The sequence below is a fragment of the Musa acuminata genome, chromosome BXJ1-10 (assembly GCF_036884655.1).
Source record: "Musa acuminata AAA Group cultivar baxijiao chromosome BXJ1-10, Cavendish_Baxijiao_AAA, whole genome shotgun sequence".
NCBI lineage: Eukaryota > Viridiplantae > Streptophyta > Magnoliopsida > Zingiberales > Musaceae > Musa > Musa acuminata.
In genome coordinates, this window is record NC_088336.1 from 28,477,687 (window position 1) to 28,500,452 (window position 22,766).

General features: G+C 41.6%; 3 protein-coding genes across 5 annotated transcripts; 2 read left to right on the top strand and 1 right to left on the bottom strand.

Moving 5' to 3' along the window:
• Nucleotides 1–256: 256 nt before the first annotated feature.
• On the bottom strand, nt 257–3,456 carry LOC135595960 (uncharacterized protein At4g28440-like). 2 transcript variants are annotated; one of them, XM_065087537.1, is made up of 3 exons: nt 3,302–3,456; nt 2,088–2,312; nt 257–826 (listed from the first exon to the last, which is right to left on the bottom strand). In XM_065087537.1, exons 2-3 carry the CDS (start codon nt 2,308–2,310, stop codon nt 639–641), a joined length of 411 nt encoding a protein of 136 aa, XP_064943609.1. In that variant the 5' UTR covers nt 2,311–2,312; nt 3,302–3,456; the 3' UTR covers nt 257–638. The 2 variants fall into 2 exon arrangements, with proteins under 2 accessions (XP_064943609.1, XP_064943607.1); XM_065087535.1 differs by lacking the exon at nt 3,302–3,456 and having other exon boundaries at nt 2,088–2,394.
• A 395-nt stretch (nt 3,457–3,851) lies between these two features.
• LOC135595961 (protein EXECUTER 2, chloroplastic-like) lies at nt 3,852–12,382 on the top strand. Of its 2 annotated transcripts, XM_065087538.1 has the most exons (11): nt 3,853–4,205; nt 5,601–5,717; nt 5,798–5,863; nt 7,043–7,149; nt 7,215–7,296; nt 7,377–8,120; nt 9,523–9,649; nt 9,717–9,880; nt 9,959–10,033; nt 11,003–11,095; nt 11,960–12,382. In XM_065087538.1, the coding sequence occupies exons 1-11, from the start codon at nt 3,900–3,902 to the stop codon at nt 12,059–12,061; spliced, it is 1,983 nt and encodes a 660-aa protein (XP_064943610.1). In that variant the 5' UTR covers nt 3,853–3,899; the 3' UTR covers nt 12,062–12,382. The 2 variants fall into 2 exon arrangements, with proteins under 2 accessions (XP_064943611.1, XP_064943610.1); XM_065087539.1 differs by lacking the exon at nt 11,003–11,095 and having other exon boundaries at nt 3,852–4,205.
• Nucleotides 12,383–17,545: 5,163 nt separating this feature from the next.
• On the top strand, nt 17,546–22,432 carry LOC135595962 (protein KINESIN LIGHT CHAIN-RELATED 2-like). Its single transcript, XM_065087540.1, has 3 exons — nt 17,546–18,181; nt 18,920–20,949; nt 22,040–22,432. Exons 2-3 carry the CDS (start codon nt 18,980–18,982, stop codon nt 22,254–22,256), a joined length of 2,187 nt encoding a protein of 728 aa, XP_064943612.1. The 5' UTR covers nt 17,546–18,181; nt 18,920–18,979; the 3' UTR covers nt 22,257–22,432.
• The last annotated feature ends 334 nt before the right edge of the window (nt 22,433–22,766 follow it).

Sequence of the window (22,766 nt, forward strand, 5' to 3'; positions counted from 1 at the left end):
CATTGCGAGCTCTTCTCGCATGGCCCATTCTTTTCTCGAGCAGTTTGCATTCTCATGTCCTCCATCAAAGCTGCGAGGTGTTCCTGATGATAACACAGCGACACCAATTCTGTTCCTGGATCCTGATGAGTGAGCTGTCGCTTTTCTCGAAGCTGTAAAATGCCTAACTGCAATTTAGCAACTTTGACTTCACTTGGGTAAATGTTGTGTGGGATTATAGAATTACATAAACTCACCATCCAAGAGTGCCCAAATCTCACTGGAAGATAACATTGATATTTATTCTTCTGTATTTAACATACGAGAAGTCTAGGCATAGACATTATTAGAACAGAACCGAATTAGCCAGCCGGTAACAGCTTAGAATGGACTGACCTTTATCAAACCAAACAGAGTTCAAATTGAGGTGTAATTAGCATCTGTCGGTTGACAAAGACTTCCACAGGATAGCAAGGTTGAAGCCTGCAAGCAGCTTGGTCATGATTGCACCATGTTGTCCTAAAATGGCTTTATCCTAGCTGCCCCGATTGGAGAATAAAAACACCACTTGCCAACAACCTAAAACAAACAAAAACCATATTTATCTTGATTTGGTCAGCTTGCAGGGTTTTCCGTAGCGTCGCTGCAATGCCTGCTCGCTATTCGACGACATTCACCAGCTCATATTCCACCAAAGACAAGTTATTATCCTCTTTCACAGTGAAATCGGCTGGATCAGTCGCTTCAACACGGCCCCATTTGTCCACTGCCAGTCTCATGGATCCCTTAAACATATCGATCTTTGCATTCCGGAGGATCAAGGTGGTCCCTGGCTTCATCAAGTCCACTGAAAATAAATCATGCCCTTACAAGTTACAGAAGTGACAGGAGGCATATAACTGAGAAGGATCAGCTAATATAACTCACCAAATAATCCTTAATTTAATTCACAGTTTAATGAACGCCAAAGGTCTAAAGATTGCAGCAAGCTCATGTGAAGGGAGGGGAAGACTCACTAAACAACAACCTACTTTCGCCACAATCAAGCTCATAAAATAAAGTAATGAAACATATAGAGTTCGCTAAATAATTCACAGATGATCCCATTGTGTAATGACCATAGTTAATTAAAAGAATTACTCATGCAGGTTACCGGACAAGCATTTGCAAGCCCTGAAGCAAGATCAATGGAACTAAAATGAATAAGTGAAGCACTGGAAGTAAAGAAACTGTGAAACTGGGACCTCCAAGGATATCTCCACATTTAAGTGCAAATGGACAAAAAAGGAAAAAAGAAACAAGACAAGTGAAGCAGTGCACAATATTTAGAGGTGCAAATCTTTCAGTTCAGTATTGTACCTCTTTTTCCTTAATTGAGATATTTTTCTCCTGTTATGGTGTTTTTACATATTAGTTCAAGAGAAGATTCTTGTAAACCAGAGGAAAACACCATAAAAACAGAAGTATATCTTGATAATGATGGCCAAAGCAAACTTCCGATATAAGTTTATCAAACTTTATGTCTCAGACTGTTCATTTGTTTTAGTATTAAGGCTGAAATCTACAAAGCGATACAGTTTTTGAGAAAACCTCATGTCAGAAGAAGCGTCAAAGGTAGGAGAGAAGTTGTCGACTGAAAGCACTTTTAGTAACACTAGAAACAAAAACAAGAAGAAAAATTAAAACAATCATGATCGTCATTACAAAACAATTGTAAATTGGGGTAGAACAACCATCTTTGATGGTCATTACAAATGAAACGCTGTTTTTTCTCAGAAAAGATTTGGTGACATTTTCTATACACGTATCATCATCTTGATTACTCATATATTTAATGTTTAAAAGGTCTTGCATGAGTACTGAAGTGTACATCTAATCCAAAAAAAAAGAGGCTCAATAGCAAATCTATAATAAAGTTGTTCCGACTGAAAGAAAATAAGTTCTTTATGTGGAGATGCATTTTAAAGAGCACATATAAATTCTGATGGAAACTGGACCCAGAAAATACAGGTGTTTCAAGTACGATCCCATAAGTCCTATCGGGGGAAACTACAATGGATTAAATAAAGATAGCAGTCAATAGAGTTAATTGTTATAGGTATGTTTACCCTGCTCGTTCCTAGCAGTGAAGACAATCATTCCAGTTTCATCACCAACCAAGCATTCTGCAATACGCATTTGCCGAACTTGAGGTCCGGCTGGGCGATTCTTCTGCATGACCATTTTGCAATCCACCACCTTCACTGTCAGGGTGTGCCCATTGGTCCCAGGATGCAGCTGATCAACCTTTGTAAAGACTGGTTTTCTCAATCCAGACTTCGTATCAGACATTTCTGAGAAATAACCAAACACAGAAAAGATACTCACACTAGAAAAACCTTTATAATTCTCAGTGACCATTACAATACACCAATCATAGAGGACGACATCATTCTGTCACAGTAATTTAAAATGTTAACTACAGATGGTGTAATTCAAGAACAAGCATATATGATGATGCTACTGGCATAAAACCATTACTAGCTCTTTGTGTCATAATATAGCTAACTTAGTGAAAGGAGGAGATAAATACAATCCAATCTACATATGCGAAGCAGATAGCAGTCGGCGCCACTATATGAAGTTCAACCTAACTGTGTACACAACAATAATGTTATATATGAACCCTAATTATGCACGCAACATCATTAAATGATGACTCCAGTACTATCATTTAAGCTAAAAGGGAAGTTGGATGACTTTGCGGCACGACCCGGCTATCTTTCATTAGCGTTTTTAACAGATGAGCTGAAAGCGCTTTGAATTTATCCACATAAATAACAGATTCTACCATAATTGTAGAAGCTGCGTTAGAGGCAAATTATAGCAACAGTCGAAGACTTCCTATACGAATGAACCAAGGAAAAATTGACGAAATTTGTCATTATCATGGTCCGAAAAATTTCAAAGATCGAAATGGGCTAAAAAATTGCAATATTAATTCGATCGAGACCAGACAACGTTGCAGTCGACTTATTTCACTCTTTTACCGATCATTAAACAGAACCCAAGCGTGAGAATTCCCTCAGCAAAATAAAAATGGAATCTGACACTAAAATTAGAAGAAAAATGCAACTAGTCCAGGTACGATATCAAAGGCTATGATACAGAAGAATTCAAATCCCTAGATCAAAAGAAGGCGCTTGAAAAAATCGAGAGCCAAAAGGGAACAAACAAGACAAGAAATCTGGAGATCGGGGCCGCAGTCGGAGAAGAAAACACGATCGGAGACCTAATTAACAAACCAATTGCAGATCGCAAGACGCAAGTTCAAAAAGATCACCCTTGTTCGTACAACCCAGTAGAGGAGACGGAGATCTCTTTCGCCGTCGACAGGGAAAGGGAAGACTTCGGGAGCTCGTCTCGTGCAGAAAGAAGGGAGCGTTCTTATAGCCGTTCGATCATATTATCTCGGCCGTACATCTGGGTGGCAGCCGTCGCGAGAAGTGAGCACGTATGGCAGATGGTTCTGCATTCAATGAATTTACTGATATGGGCTTCAAATCCTGTTCGGATAAGGTCCCCTTTAACTTACTTTATCACCCATGCACTGGCTTTTATTTGTTGCCTTATATTGATACGTCGGAAAACGGAGCTGATCCGATGCAAAAGACGTTGCGCTAACTCACCAACAAGCGAACTTGGGCCCACCGCGACTTGTCCAGTCAATAAATGATAAGGAATTCTAACAAAAGTAGTTCAAGTTTTTAGGGGTATTTGGGAGAACAACACTGATGCACGTGTTGATTAACCAGACGCTGAACACGATTTTGTTGTTTCTTTTGGTGTACGAAATCCCAACTATTTGTAGCTCTTAAATTGCACCGTCCAAATCCCTAATCCTCTTATCCGGCAACAGGGGATCTAGTGTAGCGAGAGAGATGTCGTTGACGAACTCGTGGGCCGCGGCAGCGCCGCCGCCTCCGGGACCTCTTCTCCGTCCTCCGAAACTCGAACCGTCATCGGGGGAGCTGCGCTTCCTTAGCCTCGCCGCCCCGTCTCCCCGGCGCCCCGCCCTGAGGAGAAACCGTGGCCCTCCCGCCCTCTCTTGTCAGCGCGGCGACTTTGCCTCCAACAACACCACCAGCGGCGGCGGCGGTGGAATCTGCTCCGATTGGGATTGGAACCGTTGGAACCAACATTTCTCCGAGACCGACCAGGCCGAGAGCTTTTCCTCTCTTCTCAAGGTAAGTGGCACTCTCGATCCACCACGGATGCCTTATCTCATCCCTTCTTCATGATCTTCGTTTTTTTTTGAGGTTTCTAGTGTATGATCGTGCAATATTGGCTTCCTTTTGAACTGCATATCTGCACTATTCAAATCTAAAATTGAGGCAGTTCGAATGTATTCCACCGAGAAATTGAACATGTCAGCGTTGATGAATCACAAACAATTAGAAAAATGCCGGACACGAACAGTTTGAAAGAAAAAAGGACAAAGACGATGTTTTCATAATGCAAAAGGAGTTACTCGTGCAGATTGTGTTTATTTGGTCAGGTAAACATAAGAGGATACAATAACTCAGAGAATGAGGATTGGATTTTGAGTTTTTGCCATATGGAACAGCAATTCTTCCACTGTTTTTGGTTATCATGAAACAATATCTAGAACAAAGAAAGTCCTGAGCGAGATCTGGGTTGACGGCAGTGAGCTTCTGTGTGTGAATTGTGTAGGAACCAGTTTCTGGCCAAGAAACTTCAATACAGTGTTCCTGTATTTGATGTTTTCCTGGAAAGATGCACAGAGAAAAAAACAAAAAGGTGGGTTTTTACAGACCTCTCTCGTCTTATGTTCATTGTCAATGTTACATGGTCGATGAGTTATAGTTATACACCAATGTAACAGTTTTCATTATCTAACAAATAAGTCTGATGCATCTATATCATTGGATTTAAAAGTACAAGCAAAAACCTGTGACTATCAAAGTGAACAAGATTATGTGCTGCAAAAGGTTTAAAATTAAGAACAGAATTTCAGTGAAGCTGCAGCATGTGGATAGTATATCTGGGCTTCATGTGCATGAAGCCCAGATGCTTGCATTCATGATGCACAACCTTTTGTCATGGCAGCAAAATTGATAGTTCTGCTGTTGATTTTTAGAGGGGAAAATCTCTTTACTAGATCTGGCTGACAACTGATGATATGATATAGGATTTCACAGTTCCAAAATTCTTTTTGATGTAGATCAAATCTGTCATTGGCTAGAGTTTTAAAATGGACTTTCTTTAATTAAATTGTTATGTCATCATTTCCCGTTTGTAAATTTTATTTCACAAAGTTTACCTTTTTTCTTTGTCTGACTTGGATTTTTAGCTTCTTTTCAGCACTATGTATGAATCATGTGTTTCATCACTATATACAACTGTTCTGATTCCAACTATCTTTCAGCATTTAAAAGCTGTCTTATGTAGGTAAAGTTATGTAAATATATTGTATTGTTGCTATTCTTAGTTTTTTTTGGATCTTCTAGCTGTTTACTGCCCATGGTGGTATAATGCATTTGAGAATGCGCTATCCAACCATGGTGTTGGCCTTTTTTTTCTCGGAAAAATGCTGATGTGTCTACAAATTTGTATGTTAGTTTCAACTTGAAGAAGCTGTTGAAAGGGAAGATTTTCTGGAAGCTGCCAAATTGAAAGCAGCTATTGCAGAAGCAACATCAAAGGACACTGTTGCAGAAGTTATGTCTGAGTTGAAGGCAAGATTTTTCTTCCTTCTGTTATGGAACTGCTAATTGAGGAGAGCTAAAAAAACACAAAATTGATTTCTTATATGCAGTATGCTATAGAAGAAGAGCGTTATCATGATGCATCAAGATTATGTATGCTTTCTGGGAGTGGACTGGTAATTTCTAGTCCTAATAAACTTTAATGCATCATGAATGTACTGAATTTTGATATCCTATCCTTTTAGAAGATTACTATCTGTTGTGTGCTTCAATTTTTTTTTTAATTACATATGATTAATTGATCATATATAGAATTTCATAATCTCTCTGGTTTTCTGAAGTTTTCTTGACAGAATTTTTAGAGAATATAATTTGGATGAGTCTACTCTCATAATAAAATCCTTTTGTGAGTGCTACGTCGACAACAAAGAGTGGTTGTGAGACTTAAGGCAACAGACAGTATTGAATATCAGGGAAAAAAGGAAGTGAGTTCATTAACAAAGTAAAACATGCAATACTAATAACATCAGAAAACATTTGAGCCATGTCTTGTGCTTTCTTCATTTACTTTGGAAGGGACAGTGTGCGGCCTATGACTCTAGGTTTTCTTTTTCAAATTGGAATGTTCATCTTTAGGTGTTTTCTTTTAGCCAACTCCACTGTTGTCTAAAATATAGTCTCACAAGCCTGAGTTAGATAGAGTGGGGAGATTGAGAGTGGGTATAGAGAGGAGGGGAACAAGGGATTTGGTAGTCATCATCATCGGTTTTATAGAGGTGGAAATTCAGGTGGTGTTGGAAAGGGAAGTGAGTGGGGGAAGCTCTATTGTGGAGGTTCAATACATATGAAAACATGTTTAGGTGTCTAGTGACCGAGGGAGTTCAATAAGGACCATGGTGCCTGCTGACAGTGAGTAGCTTGTTTTGCGGAGGGCGCATGACCATATATATATATATATATATATATATATATATATATATGTGCGTCAAATGAATCAGCAGCTAAGGTCTTGCTTACGATGAGCAGCTAATGTGAAAATTCCAACTTTGTTCTTTGCCATCCTAAACAGAAATAGGTTAAGTGAAATTAGTGAATAACATGTCATGTTGGCATGGTAACCGATCCCTCTTGTCCTTCCTGCCCCTTGCATTCAACATTTAGGATTCATCTTCTTAGACATTTCAGATTTATTCAACCCATTTGTGGTGTATTTGTTTTATATATTACTAGATAGTGTGAATCATCTTGTGTCCACATCTTCTCCTCTTTATTCCAAGACACCAGCATCATATATCTCTTACCTTCTGATATGCTGCTAGTCAAAGCAGGTTATTCTAGATGATTTTTTTTTTCAGGTTGGTTGGTGGGCAGGCTGGGCAAAGGATTCTGGTGATCCTTTTGGCAGAATAGTCAGGATAACCCCTGCTGTTGGAAGATACATAGCCAAGAGTTACAGTCCAAGGTAAGATTCTTGAGTTCTCCTGTGAACCTAGATTAACCATTATAACCCCCAGAATTCTCTTTCAGGCAACTGCTAAGTGGATCTTCAGGAACACCATTATTTGAAATATTTCTTGTCAAAGATGATGATGGTAAATTTTTAACACAGGTACACTGATAATGATACAAGCTCTTCCTACTATCATATGGCCAGTTGTTTATTCACATCTGACACATGGTACTAGACAGGTAGTAGCACTGCAGCCAGTTAAAGAAACTTCAACCTTGTCTACTTCATCACCGTCGAGAGGCATAGATGACACACCCATATCACCTTCTCTGAAATCATCCATCAAAGTTAGTCCAACTACTGATGAGGTTGGAAGTGAAAGTAGCAAAGATTCAGAAGAAGAAAACAAAAAGGATGCAGCTAAGATCAGGAATGTAGATAATGTCATTAATAAGGATTCTGATGAAGAAGGGCTGAAGAGCATTATAAATTTTTTCAAGGAAAGAATTCCTGGTTTCAATGTTAATTTAGCAAACAACTCTGTCCAAGAGGAAATTAAGATGGATGCAGAATCGTCAGAGCAGTTGGTGCAGGAAGATGATGAGAAGGATGGGTCTCCTGAATATTCCATTAATGATGACAGTAAATCAGAAAATAGTCAGGGAGAGATGCTTCCCGATGGTGAGGATGCTGACTTAGCCAATAAAAGTAAAGATATGGCTGTGAAGCTTTTTGTTGGTGGAGTTCTTCATAACAAAGATGATTCCATGACAAAGTCATATAAACGTATTCCTGCAGAAATGAAAGATGTGGAGAAGGGCTCATTCACATTGTATCTTCTTGGGCAAAGTTCTGATCCACATATTGTAGAAAGAAAGCCTGAAAAAATCAGGGTTGCTGCTGTTGCTACTCAATCAGCCTCAGATCTTATGCCTCCCGATGTTGCAAATGCATTCTTCAGTTCGGACAAAGCAATTTCAAAGGTTGGAAATATGTTTTCTTCTAAGGATAATGATTTCCTATTTCCTTGGAATTCATCAAAGAGTTGCTTATCTGACTTGGCACAAATTTCATTACCAAGTTTGGTAATGGCTAATGTTGATTTTTTTTCCCTTTTGATTTCACATTATTGATACTTGTGTTTTTACTTTTTAGAGTTATACATCTATTTGTAATATTGTCGGTTATAACATCTGAAAAGTCACATTCATACTACTAATACTATATATGAGGTGTTGAAAAATTGTCTGAAGAAGGTTCCTCTATGGCAATAGGTTTACGTGAAAGCGGTCACTCCTAAATTCAGGGAGTCTCTAGATAGTGTGTAACAGCGATAGTTCTACAGAGGTTCTGACTTATACTTGTTATTTTTATTAGGCAATTCCTTTTTCTAAGCGTTAAATTGTTGAATCAGAATGCATAGTATTTTTTTAGTTATTTCTTTCGTTCTTAAATAATTGATTAATACATTTCTAAAGGTTAATATCTAAGAGAATGCTGTCTTTTTGCTGTCCTTTTATGCTGATCACCACATGTCAGCCTGGATATAAATGAAGCCTTTAGGGTGAAATGTTTTCTGATGATGCAAAACTCATTGTCGTTATAACTGAATTCTATATGAGAAAAAAGGTCATATCTCTGATAGCTGCTTTTATATCCAGGCTGTTGTCTAAATGGCTTTTGGCCTTGTTTCAGTTCATTGTTTTCTGCTTACTACATCTCAATTTACATATATGACTATCAATTTTCCTTATTTTCCGGTCTATTTTTCCAAATGCTTGACTTGTATTTCTCTAACGTGAGCTTCCTTTGGTTCAAATGAATTGTTTACTTCTTGGTAGAAACTATTACTAATTTTTTGATATGTACTACATGATGTGATTGTAATTTGTGGCAACTTAAAGTTTGGAATGGATTTTTGTTGTACATGTTTTTAAAAGACTAGACACTTCTTTAAATTCAACTGTGTGACGATCATTTTAGCTGCTTGGGATCCAGCTGATAAGGAATATGGATACTGGTGGTTCATTATTTTGTATGGGCCTTGTGAAGCGACTTGGGAATTATTTGTAGTTAGTTCTGTTGCTAGTTGGAGTGAACCAAACATGCTTGCTGTGTGTCTCTTGCCAACATGGAAGGTACTGCTACGAAGCATAGGGCATGCCACTTAGCAAATTTGTGCACTTACAAGTTGCTGTGGTGTAAGCATAGCACAGGCACCATGTTATCAGAGCACATTGTTTTATGTTTTTTATATTCTCCTCTGTTCCAACTTCCATGGACATATGATGTTTTGGAAGTGTGCTTTCGACTGCATATTTAAGTGATGTATGTCTGTATTGTGTGTTTCTTGACCAACTGAAAGCACATTTCAATATTTTTTAGGTCTCTGAAGAAGTTCGTGAGGTTATCAAGCTTGCAATTAGCCACGCTCAGAGAAGAAATAAACTTTCAAAAACTACTGTTTTTAATCGAATCATTACTGACAATAAAAGCTTGGATCCTTTTGATGGTAAGTTTTTCAATGCTGGGTAATTTTTCTGTAGAGTATGTCATGACCATTGTTCTCTTCCATGCAGGCTTGTATGTGGGTGCTTTTGGTCCCTATGGTGTTGAGGTGGTACAGATACAGCGCAAATATGGTCATTGGAATGGTACTGATGAATTGGGTTCTGACATAGAGTTCTTTGAGTATGTTGAAGCAGTAAAATTGACTGGGGATCTAAATGTTCCAGCTGGCCAGGCATGTAGTTTGCTATCTGATGCTTTTTCAGCCTTCTTTCTACAGTTAGGTTTGTTTCTGATTTTTTCTTGTGAACAGGTGACTTTTCGTGCTAAAATTGGGAAGGGAAATCGTCGATCCAATCGTGGGATGTATCCAGAGGAGCTTGGTGTGGTAATTGTCTCTTGATAATCTCCTAATCAGTATCTGTGCTTTAGGAAGCAGTAAAAGATTGGCAATGTTTTCAGCAATAATAGCCTTTGCCACATTGGTGATTTATTTGATTGAATCTTCTCAAAGTAATTTTACAATTCGTAAGAACACGAAAACTGTTAAAACCAAGGATTGAAATACCGTACCGTACCGGTGTTTCGAGCTTGGCTCAGTATGGTACAGTACCATGTACCGAGCGGTATGCCAAGGCGTACCGAGCAATATACCTAATTTAGGTGTAAAATCCTCCGAATTAATCAATAGTATCTAATTAGATACTTAATTTAGGTATACCTAATTTAGGTGTACCGAGCGGTACACTTATTAGATACTTAATAATATCTAATTTCGAATTAATCAACATTAAACATATTAATCATAACATTAAAGATCTTAATTACTTTTAATTAAATAAAGATAATACATACATTTTGATTAGAAAGTTTTTCTTAATCTTTCCAAATTAGCTTCAATTCAATTCACAAATCGTTGTTTTGTAGAGTTTAAGAGAGCACAAATGTGAGAAAAAAAGAGTTTTGAGATAATTTAAGAGAGTATGAGAATGAAATGGAGTGAAATACGGGAGAAGAAGGGTTTAAAACATATGAGAAAGGGCTCCAATGGTCAATTTGACTGTAGGAGCACTGTTACCAAGCTGTAACGGTCGATTTCGATCGTTACCGAGTTGTAACGGTCGATTTCAACCATTATCGAGCTGTGTCGGGCAGTAACGGTCGAAATTTTGATCGTTATCGCCTGATATAACCCCGTATCATCCGATACAGGGCGCTTTTAAGCGTTCCACCCGGTAACGGGCGGTCTGCGTACTGGTAACTTGTCGGACTGGTAGGTACCGCCCATACCGGGCGGTATCATTCGAAACTGTATGCCCTGGTTAAAACTCATCTTAGCATCTGGTTTTGAATGCAGGTTGCAAGTTACAAAGGCCAGGGTAGAATAGCAGAACCTGGTTTTAAAAATCCACAGTGGGTTGATGGAGAATTGCTTCAGTTTAATGGCAAGGTAAACATACATCTGAGGCTGCCTATTTCTAATTATATGCATTTATATCACTAAGGTGGCACCATTCAAAAGTTGACGTAAAAATTAGGATTGAATGCTTGCTAAACAGATGGCAGACCTTTTGAAGTGGAAGAAGTGAATACTTGTTGTAGGATAGGCACGACAAAAGTTTAAATCACTTCATAATAAATGAGATCAGCATGGTTGTGGTGATTGTTATCATGGTTTTGTGACTTTAGATGATCTGATAAACTGTTGCCTGATGCAGCATGTTAATTAAATAAGATGGGAAAAATACAAATGAGTAGTAATTAACATGGCAAAAATAAATGTAATTCAATGTAGCAAGGGTATGTGGAAGGAGGGAAGTTACAGGGCGAGAAACTGATGCATTACAAGAAGAGGAAGGGTTGCATCGGCTGATGATCATGAGCATTTGAATCGTAGTCTTCTGCATTCAATGAATGGGCTGAAGTTTGCTGAGCAACTGAAATAGATTGGTATACTATTTCAAACAAGTTTTTTTAGAATGCCATGAAAGACTCGGTTTGCATCTTATTGTTCATGTGATGAGTGTTTAGCGTGTTCCTAAGCAACTTGAATTGTTGGCACTCAGAAAAACTATAATGGGTTTTACAAAATAATTTTTGGTTTTGATCCTTAGTTTCTTTATAACCACTGCATTTCAGATGTCTGACAAGTTTGACATCTCTTACCGAACCTTATAATCTCAGCAATATTTAGCCTTTTGGGGCAAGTTTTATTATATTGAAGAAAGTTACCCCAATAACTAAGTTTGTATCCCAAAAATGCAAAACCAGCAAAACAATTGTGATTTTCAGTGTTGGGATTATGTTTATGCAGGGTTTGGGGCCATACGTCCGAGGCACAGAGCTTGGTTTTCTCTATGTTGTACCCGAGCAGAAATTTCTGGTCTTGTTTGAGCGGTTGAAACTCCCCGATTAATGCTATCATGCAGATCGAAATTTGCATCCAGATATAAGCAAGACTCCTCCGGAACGGCTTCAGTAAACTGGCTTTTGATCGATAAAGGTTTTTATCTCATTCTACATGCCAGGAAATGGTTGTTCATATGTCAGCTAATATGATTAGCTCCTGATGTTGTGTTCTAGTTCCAAGTGAGGATCTGATAGAAAGGCTGTTCTAGTTCCCAAGAAGATCTGATGGAAAGGTTTTCTTTCCTATAGATTCTTTTCTTGTCGTACACAAGGCATGTAATTTTTTTGTTTTATGTTTCCTAAATATGTTGATAATGTTTTCACTTCATCCGACATAATTATTTGCCTCGCAGCCATTAGTAAATATGAATGCCCGTATCGGTTGTTTAATAACCAGTCTATTGGATCGGCTAATGCTTTTAACCTGGGAGGGGTGTCGGCCCGTATAAGGCTGTGCATAACGTGGATAGGATAGGAGGAAAGCGTCACGGTGGAGCGCGTAGCTCTCAACCAATCGAAAGACACAAAAAAACTGATGTGTACCGCCACGACTTTGTATCCGACCTCGGTCATGAGTTGCAGATGCAGTGGACGCTTAGCAGTATGTTTCTACTCTCGTATCTCGAGTTCCCCCGGTAAGTCGTGGTGCTTGGTTGGTTGGTTGGAATCCAATTTATCGTCGTCGTAGCCCAATCACATGTAGATACGCGGTGATGCGCGCCGCCCGACCCGGCCGAGGACAAGCGGTCGTACCCATCAAAATATGGGGCGCTCATAATAGCTAGCAATTAAATCCGTTTAAATTGGAGAGTCAACTCCTCACAGACTGTCGTCGTCCTTCCAAGCTTACATTAGCAACATAGTGGACACGTACAGCCCGAACCACTCACTACTTTCCCAAAGATATAACTTTTATCACTTTCACACCCACCCACCATCCACTCCAAAGGACTTCGAGAGGAATCATCACCCACTGACCTGTTGCTAAAGCCGTCGTCCGAGTATTTATATTGCAAGACGATAAACAAAATCACGTAAAGGGCTCTATCATCATTATGAACACCAATTCTTTATTTGGTAAATTAGACAGCACCACGAGGGATTCTCTGGCACTAGGAAAATTCTATTTGGGCAAAGCCAACGATCTCTAAATTCTTTACCGTCGATCGAACTAACGTCGTAACGTGTGGAGTCCACATGCCATCCATCCGTCGTCGCCTGTTAATTCAAGTCGAGCGATATCCAAAGGCAAGAGAAGCAGGAAGAGTAATAAATGCTCGCGGGTAGGAACTTAATGCGACTCTGTGTGCTCACGCTCTTCCTCCCGACGCCGTGCTCTCGAAGTAAGTGATCGATCTCTAGGCACCGGAGATGAGCTCAACCTCGTGGTGGCGGGGGCCACCGCCAGCCCAGCACCACCCACCGCCATGAAATTGAAGTCCGGCGGAACCTTCTTCTCCTCCTCCTCCTCCCTCATCACGACAGCTTCCTCTCCATCAACATCAACATCAACATCATCAACTTCAAATCTATTCTCTCTTCTGCTTTTCGCATTGTCTTGTGTTCCCGCTAGAGTTGATAAGATACCGCTGATTACACGGTCTCGTGAGGTTTCGGTAGAGAGAGAGGACCGACACTGGTCGAAACGAAAAAGGCTGTACGCAGATGGTTGCACACATTCGTGACAAAATGTCTCATGATATATAAACGAGTACGGCGTCCTGTCCGAGTTGACAACTCTTTTCTGATTTACAACTTTATGGAACAATCTACTATAGAAAGTCGCTGCCTTTGTCGAGCATGCCTCGTGCTAAAAGCCTACAACATTAACATTAAGCAGTAGCAGTAGCAGTAGCAGTGCAGCGATCGGATTCCCATGGAGGACACACAGCTCTTGCCACCCGACTGCGGTCCCCACTCCGCAAGCAGCAAACGCTTGCGATCGAGCGAGTTCTCCTTTTCTTCAGCCCCACTCCTCGTCTCGCCAAGCAGCGCAGGAGGGGGGGGGGGGGGGGGTTCGCTTTGTATGAGCCACCAATAGTTGTAAGATTCTGAGCAAGTTTTGTGCTTGTACGTTTTGCAAAAGACAACACGATGGGGTGGCATCTCCAAATCACATTTGTTACTGTCAGAATGATGCTATCTTCTCCAAGGCGGAAGAATCCGAGGCGCGATCGAACACCTGCTCATGGAAGCTCACAAGACGGGTATCATGTGACGTGTGTTCGTGAACTGATGATGTGCCAAGGCTGATGAGTCAGCACGGCCGGGTCCATGGATCGATGTCGAGAGTCTTTGGTCGATTGAGCTGGTTGTCGTGGTCGGTCGAGCCCTTGCGATGAGGTGTCGACATCGGGATGTTGATCAGCGTCTCTCGGTTCGGACGTCGGTTAGTGGCTCATCGTCTGGACGCTGGTCGACGACTCTAACGTCGGAATGCTTGTGGCTCGAGGGTAGTCACTTTCCTGCAAGAATGGCCTTCATCGGGTGATTGCCGATTGTGGCCCCTCTGACGAGTAAGTCAGTGGTGTGTTGATCTGCTCTTTTGCCTCTCCTTGGGTCGGATGCCGACCCGGGAGGTTTTTATACTATTATACGAGGGTCAACAGTATTATACACGGGTTTGGCGTGGTGACCGATCCTCGAGAAGTGAGATGGTACTTTCGTGCGGTCGCCATCCCGGGGCGTGCGGAACGACGCCATACGGCACCGTCCCGGGCTTTCCAGGATGGGACATACCGAGTAACGCCTTGATACGGATTCTAGCTCGGCACGTGGGGGTGCTCCTCTTGCTGACATGGCTGTAGCGTGGCATGGTGTTGATCATGACGAGGCTTGGATCCAAAATATACATTATCACTTCTCCACCCCCCATCGAGGCGTGTCGTGGGGTCCTTGAGAGAGCGAGGGGCGCGTTTGGGTAGGAATGTCATGGTTGTGTTCATTGCTTGCAAGGGGAAGCCGAATTGGCTCATCGTGAGGCAGTTCGGGGGTGGTGCCCTGTGCTTTGGGAAGGATTTGCACCGTCGGTCGGGTGGCTAGGCCCATGCAGGATGATATTGGCGAGTCGTTGGTTAGGAGACTGAATTGTGTGAGTCGAGAGGAGATGATCTATTGGCTGAGTAACTTATCTTAGGCTCGGGCTTGTGGCTGGCGAGTCACTGGCCAAGAGATCGAACTGTGTGATCCGAGAGGAGATGACATGTTGGTCGAGTAACTGATCTTGAACTCAGGCTTGTGACTGATGAGTCACAAGTCGGAGGATCGATCAGGCGTGACTCAAATAAAGACTGGCTAGTCGCAAGTCGGGAATCGTTCTAGCGCGACTAGGATGAAGACTGGGCCCATCGGCTGAGGATCTGCACTCGGGCTTAGGCTGGACTAGCGAGTCGTAAGTTAGAGGATTGATCTGGTGCGACTCAGATAAAGACTAGCTAGTCGCAAGTCGGGAACCGATCTGGCGCGACTAGGATGAAGACTGGGCTTGTGGGTCGAGGGTCTGCACTCGGGCTCAGGCTGGACTGGTGAGTCGCAAGTCGAAGGACCAATCTGGTGTGACTTGGATAAAGACTGGCTAGTAACAAGTCGGGAACTGATCTGGCGCGACTAGGATGAAGACTGGGCCTGTGGGCCGAGGGTCTGCACTTAGGCTCAGGCTAGATTGGCGAGTCGTAAGTCGGAGGACCGACCTAGCGCGACTTGGACAAAGACTGGCTAGTCGCAAGTCAGGAGCCGATCTGGTGTGATTAGGATGAAGACTGGGGGGCATCATTGGGTGGCGCATTGGGGTTTGCTCGGGTCCCACCGCGCCATGTGGTGCGCATGGTGGAGCGGCGCAAGGACTGGTGGGAAACTTCTTGTTACGAATGGTTTATGGCGGGAGATTTTGGGTGACGAGATGCCTCTAGCGGGAGCTTTGAGACCGACAAATCTGGAGAATCCGAGGAGTTATGATGGGTTTTAAATGCTACGACCATCTCTCTCCTCGGGAAGCCCTAATCCCGCTCTTTATAAGCTTCTTCCAGAACAGTTGCCATCATTTTTTGCTCAGCCCTTCCTTTAGCGCTAAAAATATTGGTGAACTGATGTGCCGTGGTTGGTGAGTCAGCACAGCCTGGTCCACGGGTCGATGTTGGGAGTCTTTGGTCGGCTGAGCTGGTTGCCGTGGTCGGTCAAGCCCTTGCGATTGGGTGTCGGCGTCAGGGTGTTGATCAGCGTCTCTCGGTCCAGACGTCGGTTAGTGGCTTAACGTCTAGACGCTAGTCGACGACTCCAAGGTTGGAACGCTTGTAGCTCGAGGGTGGCAGCTTTTCTGCAAGAATGACCTTTGTTGGGTGATTGTCGACTGTGGCCCCTCCGACGAGTAAGTTAGCGGTGTGTTGATCTGCTCTTTTGCCTCTCCGTGGGCCAAATGCTAATCCAAGATTTTTATACTACTGTACGAGGGTCGGTCGTACACGGGTTTGACATGGTGATCGATCATCGAGAGGTGAGATGGTACCTTCGTACGGTTGTCGTCTCGGGGCACGCAAAACGATATCATACAATGCCGTCCCGAGCTTTCCGGGATGGGACATACTAAGCAATGCCTTGGTATGGATTCTGGCTCAGCGCGTGGGGGTACTCCTCTTGCTGACATGACTGTAGCGTGACATGGCGTCGATCGTGATGAGGCCCGGATCCAAAATATACCTTATCAGCATGCATCGTTCTTATTAGAACCCACGAAGAAGAAGAAGAAGAAGAAGAAGTCATATAAAATCATCGTCACAAGAGATCAAACAATACCATAAAGGAAACATTTACCACCCACCACCATTTCAAACATTTATAGGTGAATTAATCATTCGCGCCAACCTCATGCACGAGAAATTTTCTTTCCTGATCCAGAGAAAAACAAGTATTATCACAAAGGACCGGAAACACATGCTATAACTCTCCATCTATTTTGATCGATCCCAGATATAAAATTATTATTATTATTATTATTATTATTATTATTATTATTATTTTGTTAGGATGGATTCCCTTTGAGTAGTTTTTTCCCCTTCATTTTTTTATCCGGCAAAAGAAATCCAAGAAATTTTTAATTAGATGGATTCACTCAATCTACGATTTTAGGCAAGTCCAAAGCAATAATGTATTTTATCTAGTTAATATCATTTTTAAAATATTAAAAAAATATAATTAAAAAAAGAAAATAAAAAGAATCAGATTGGGAGTCTGACAAAATTCCCCACCGGGGATTTAATTGGAATGACGCCATGTGACATGATCCGATCGCCAGCCTGTCGCCTTGCTGGACCTGCCAGCTGTCTGCCTCCTCGTAATTATGCTCCCAAACACTGTATTAACTCTCCTTCATCCCAATTAATTAAGCTCACCATAAATAAGATTAGGACCACTCTCCCACTCGATGTCTTCGGTTAGTTCCCAAGTGGAATCTCGGTACTTGAGGATGGCCTCATCCGCTGTCATCGACGGCATGTGATCGTTTGCAGGTTAGTACCACTACTCTCTGGCCAAGGAACAGGACAGCTTTGTGGACATCGCTGCCATTGTCGGAGCTGCGAATTCAGTGATGGAGTTATTGCAGCGATCTCGTCGAGATGTCGCTCCTGGATTTGATCGAGCCTCGGTAGCATTCCGATCGACGTGCCCAAATAATGCGACCGTGACCCGACACCGTCTTCCTTTTTCTAACATCCGACATGGCGTTCTCTTTTCACCTACCGTCGCCCTGGGCGGGTTTATCCTTTTGTTTTCTCGCCGATAGGGGTATTTTTGTCATCTAGTAATTTATCTCACATAATTTTCCCTTGCATCAAGATCACAGCCGTCGATCCGACGGATGTGGCGGCCGTATTGAAGGAGGAGTAGCTTAAGATGGCCCCATGTCATCATCGCCCGTCGGCGTAAATACCGGTTTTGCCCTCCGCCGCTGCGTCAAATCCCTGTTCTATGCCCTCCTCCGATATATATTCTTTGTCCTCGAGGTCCCGACTTCTATGGTCTCGGCTGGAATTCTGGAGCTCAGATTTCCCACTCTCCGTCGTCTCCCCCGTCCGAAGATTTCTGTCGAGGAGTTGGAAATCTGCTGACGCTTCTCTGATGTCGGAAATTTAGGGTAAGATCTTCCCTTGCAGTCTTTTATTGTTTTCTTGTTTCCTTCCCCTGTTTTGGATCTTTGGAACCGACGAGTTTGTTCCTGTATTCTTGTGCGCGGCAGATTCATTAGAAATTTAGCTGGCCCCATATTGAAAATTGGCTTCTTTGTGGTCTTTTTTCCTACTGTTGTTCAATTTTCATTCTAGCCGTTTAGGTCGATGCAGTGAGATCCAGGAGGAATTTGGTTTTTTATGAATGAGGTTTTAGGGATTGGACCGATCTAAGGAAAAAAGTTGCCCCTTTTCTGCTGCTCTTTTGTATGCTGATCTTTTTTTTCATTCGAAGCTTCCCACTGTTCCATTTGTTCATGAATCGAAAATTGATTTGGAGTTGTTTTCTCCTGTGGCCGAAAGGCGAGGACCCTAAGCTTTTGATTTTTTTTTTTTTTGGTTGTTTCTTTGTTTATCCGATATCAGTGATCGTGTTTGTTTGGATCTTGGTCGTTTTGCCCTTCGTTGAATTCATCTCATCATTTATTGCAACTCCGAGTTGGTAATTGATTGAGCACGAGATGAAATGTTGCTTTCTTCGTTTTCATGGTTGCGTTATATGTTCTCTAAAGAAAGATCGAATCTTTTGTCTTCTGTGATTGCAAATATTTGCAGAGTTTCCAGTTATATTTTCATGATTTTGTACATGCTTCTGGTTGTCCTCTAAAGGAAGATTGGATCTTTTTTGTTCTTGGAAATATTTGCAGAGCTTCCTGTTGTTGGACCCGGTTCCTCCCCTGGTCTGGTCAATTTCTGCTTCCGTGATCATGCCGGGAATCCCAAGGGATGGAATCGTTGTGAACGAGGCTTCTCATGAGTTGAATTCTTCTAACGTCAAAGAGAATTTGTCCACCCAAAAATCTCCGGATGCTTCTCCGAGCCGAAAGACTGCTCCAGGTGAGGCTGTCAATGTGCCCGTTGAGACTTCTAATGAGCCGTCAATTGAGCAACTTTATGATAATGTATGTGAGATGGAAAGCTCTAGTGACGGGTCACGGTCCCGGCACAGCTTTGGTTCTGATGGAGAGGAGTCGAGGATTGATTCGGAGCTGCGCCATCTAGTAGGTGCAGAGATGGAAGCTATCCGAGTGATAGAAGAAGAGGAGGATGGCACCAATGTGGGAGAAGAAATACAAAATGGTTCTGATGGTAAGAAACAAGAGGATACCGAGAAGGTTCATTCTCCAAATGTGTCCTCTGGATCATCTAAGCAGTCGAGAAGGCCTATGCAGTTACAGTTGGAAACCAGTATATCTGTGAAATCTGACACAAAGAATGGAAGATCCCCTGACAAAGATAATGAGAATGAAGTGACGGCTAATGTTGGAGTTGGCCGTGCAAAGAAAATAAATAATCGTTCGAGGGGAGATGCAAAGTCGCATAATGGAACCGCGGACCCATCTGACACAGGTTTAGACAACCCTGATCTAGGGCCTTTCCTCCTTAAGCATGCAAGAGATTTAATTGCTTCTGACAACCCAAGAAGAGCCCTGAGGTATGCCCTCCGAGCAGCCAGGGCATTTGAGAAATGTGCTGGTCAGAAGCCAAACTTGGACTTGGTCATGAGCTTGCATGTTATAGCAGCAATCTATTGCAAGTTAGGAAAGTTTGGGGAGGCTGTTCCTGTTCTTCAAAAGTCTATTGAAATTCCAGTCCTTGAAGAAGGCCAAGAGCATGCCCTTGCTAAATTTTCTGGTTATATGCAACTGGGTGACATTCATGCCATGCTGGGTCGGCTAGAGAGTTCGATACAATGCTACACCACGGGGCTACAAATTCAGAAGCAGACATTGGGAGATATGGATCCTCGGGTTGGTGAAACTTGCCGTTATTTGGCTGAAGCTCATATTCAAGCACTGCAATTTGATGAGGCAGAGAAGTTGTGCCAGATGGCTCTCGACATCCATAGTGAAGGCGGCGAAGCAGCCTCTCTAGAAGAAACAGCAGATAGGAGACTTATGGGTCTCATCTGTGTTACCAAGGGCAACCGTGAAGTGGCTCTTGAGCATCTAGTGTCAGCAAGCGTGGCTATGGTAGCTAATGGCCAGGAAACAGAGGTGGCTTCGGTCGACTGCAGCATAGGAGATATCTATCTCTCACTGGGTCGATATGATGAAGCTGTCTTTGCATATCAGAAAGCACTGGACGTCTTTAAAACCACAAAAGGAGCTAACCACACCACTATTGCCTCTGTCTTTGTGCGACTTGCTGATCTGTACAATAAAATAGGAAAGTTTAAGGAATCTAAGTCTTACTGTGAAAATGCTCTCCGCATTTATGGAAAGCCTATTCCAGGGACCTCTTCAGAGGAGATTGCTGCTGGACTGACGGATGTGTCTGCCATATATGAGTCAATGAATGAGCATGAGCAGGCACTCAAGTTACTTCAGAAGGCCTTGAAGATGTATAATAGTTCTTCTGGTCAACAAAGCACGATTGCTGGAATTGAGGCACAGATTGGTGTACTATACTATATCTTAGGGAATTATGGGGAGTCTTATGCTTCCTTTAAGAGTGCAATAGCTAAGTTTCGTGCTTGTGGGGAGAAGAAGTCTGCTTTCTTTGGGATCGCTTTAAACCAGATGGGCCTAGCTTGTGTACAGAGGTATGCATTAAATGAGGCATCAGAATTGTTTGAGGAAGCAAAGAGCATTCTTGAGCAAGTATGTGGACCATATCATTCTGAGACACTTGGAGTTTACGGAAATCTTGCTGGAACCTATGACGCAATGGGAAGGTAGTCTCTCTTTAATGATCGTGGTTTTTGTATGTTCTTTGGCTCTTCTCATCTTATTTTCATACTTTAGGAACAGAGTGTTTGTATATTAGTCTTTTTTGTTCTTAAAATATGAATCGAAGATGATAAAATCTTTGAATGTTAACATCTCTTTCCCCCTTTGCTGATTTTTTTCAAAGTCTAGAGGAACTCTAACGTCCATGGTTGTGTTATGTCAATCATAGTTGATATAGATCATAAATGACAAAAAAAATGATATTTTGTTCTTACATGTTGAATGTCGTTATCCTGATACTTGAAGGCTATTGGGTACACTTTGCCTACTAACTGAGAATTTTGGGTATCAAGACAGATCATAAAACGTTTTTGGTATCATTCAGGTGAAAATTTGATGGGAAAAAATTATTAACGACGATTTTATCTTAGAAGAGTCAAAAGTCATGATATACAATGTTAAACAAAACTAATCATGGACATCTATTAATTTGCTTCTATGTGATTCCTAAAGTTAAATCTTAAATTATAATCACTAGTTATTAGGATTGTGTTATATTTGTTCCCTCATCACTTTAATTGGTTTATTTTTCAGTCAAATAATGTGATAGAACAATGGACTTTGTTTATAAATAAAACTCTGGCTTGATCCTTTTGACTTATCCATACATGCATGTGTTCTGCAGCCTTTTGGAAATGTATTAACTTTCATTATCATGTTCATGCATTGTTACAAATGGCCATCTGGTCCACATAAAAGCCTGTGTAAAAGTGAATCAGTTCTTGATATACCGATCGTCTAAAAAGGTGGAAGCAGTATTTTGAACCAATAATATTGTGGTGGGTATAGCTAAGTTTGTACCAGTGGAGAAAGATGTAGGGAGTGATTTACTAATTCTGTAAGACGTTTTGCACATAATTTCTGGGCAGGAATGACTAGTGACTCTTGTTGCCCATGTGATTTCAAATCATATCAATTCCTATGAAGAACTTTTCAATAATCACTTAAACTTTGATAGTTTAATGCATTGCCTTCCTTTAAAAAATACATGTTGCTGATTGTACATCTTGTTGGTTGATTATTCCCTCAATGCAGGTTGGATGAAGCCATTGAGATCTTGGAATACATTGTCGGACTCAGGGAGGAAAAGCTTGGAACAGCTAACCCGGACGTAGACGATGAGAAGAGGAGGCTGGCCGAGTTGCTGAAGGAAGCCGGGAGAGTCAGGAACAGGAAAGCCAGGTCACTGGAAACTCTCCTTGACACCAATCCACGCGTTGTAAAGAAAGATGCCACTCTGCATGGAGCATGATGTATATTTCCAGAATTAACTGTTGATGCACTGATTCTTTTTAATACTCTCTATTCTTGTACTCCAGAGGACAGAGGGCTGTGTGATTGCAAGATTCTGTTGTATATGTGTCATTATAATGGTTACTCGACCGGTTCTTTTGATCTTTTAGATAATCAAATGAATTTTCATCTGAATTCTACATGCTAGTACTTGAGATTATGCTTCATATCATACTTTAAGCCCAATTATGGATCATAGGAACTAACTTTATTGCATTATTAACCATAAATGAAAAGAAAATAGAGAATTAAGTGTATTCGGGGCACTCCTTGAGGAATTCTACACCTTGTACACCATGATGGTGAAATATAAGAACTATGTGGGACAGGTTAATGAGCTGTAGGGTTGCCTGAATGATAAGTTTCTAATGGTATAAATAGGGTGTCTCAGGATTAGTTTAGTTGGCTGAAAGCTGAGATTGGACAAAGAACAAGTCATACATCACAAAGATATCCATTAGACTGATCA

Bases quoted from the DNA above. Each gene is read 5' to 3' on its own strand.
- LOC135595960 (XM_065087535.1), bottom strand. From the start codon at position 2,379: ATGGTCACTGAGAATTATAAAGGTTTTTCTAGTGTGAGTATCTTTTCT. The intron at 827-2,087 runs GTAAACATACCT...ATTTATTTTCAG, and splicing joins CACTGCTAGGAACGAGCAGG to TGGACTTGATGAAGCCAGGG.
- LOC135595961 (XM_065087538.1), top strand. From the start codon at position 3,900: ATGTCGTTGACGAACTCGTGGGCCGCGGCAGCGCCGCCGCCTCCGGGA. The intron at 4,206-5,600 runs GTAAGTGGCACT...TTTGTATGTTAG, and splicing joins GCTTTTCCTCTCTTCTCAAG to TTTCAACTTGAAGAAGCTGT. The intron at 5,864-7,042 runs GTAATTTCTAGT...TTTTTTTTTCAG, and splicing joins TGCTTTCTGGGAGTGGACTG to GTTGGTTGGTGGGCAGGCTG.
- LOC135595962 (XM_065087540.1), top strand. From the start codon at position 18,980: ATGCCGGGAATCCCAAGGGATGGAATCGTTGTGAACGAGGCTTCTCAT. The intron at 20,950-22,039 runs GTAGTCTCTCTT...CCCTCAATGCAG, and splicing joins ACCTATGACGCAATGGGAAG to GTTGGATGAAGCCATTGAGA.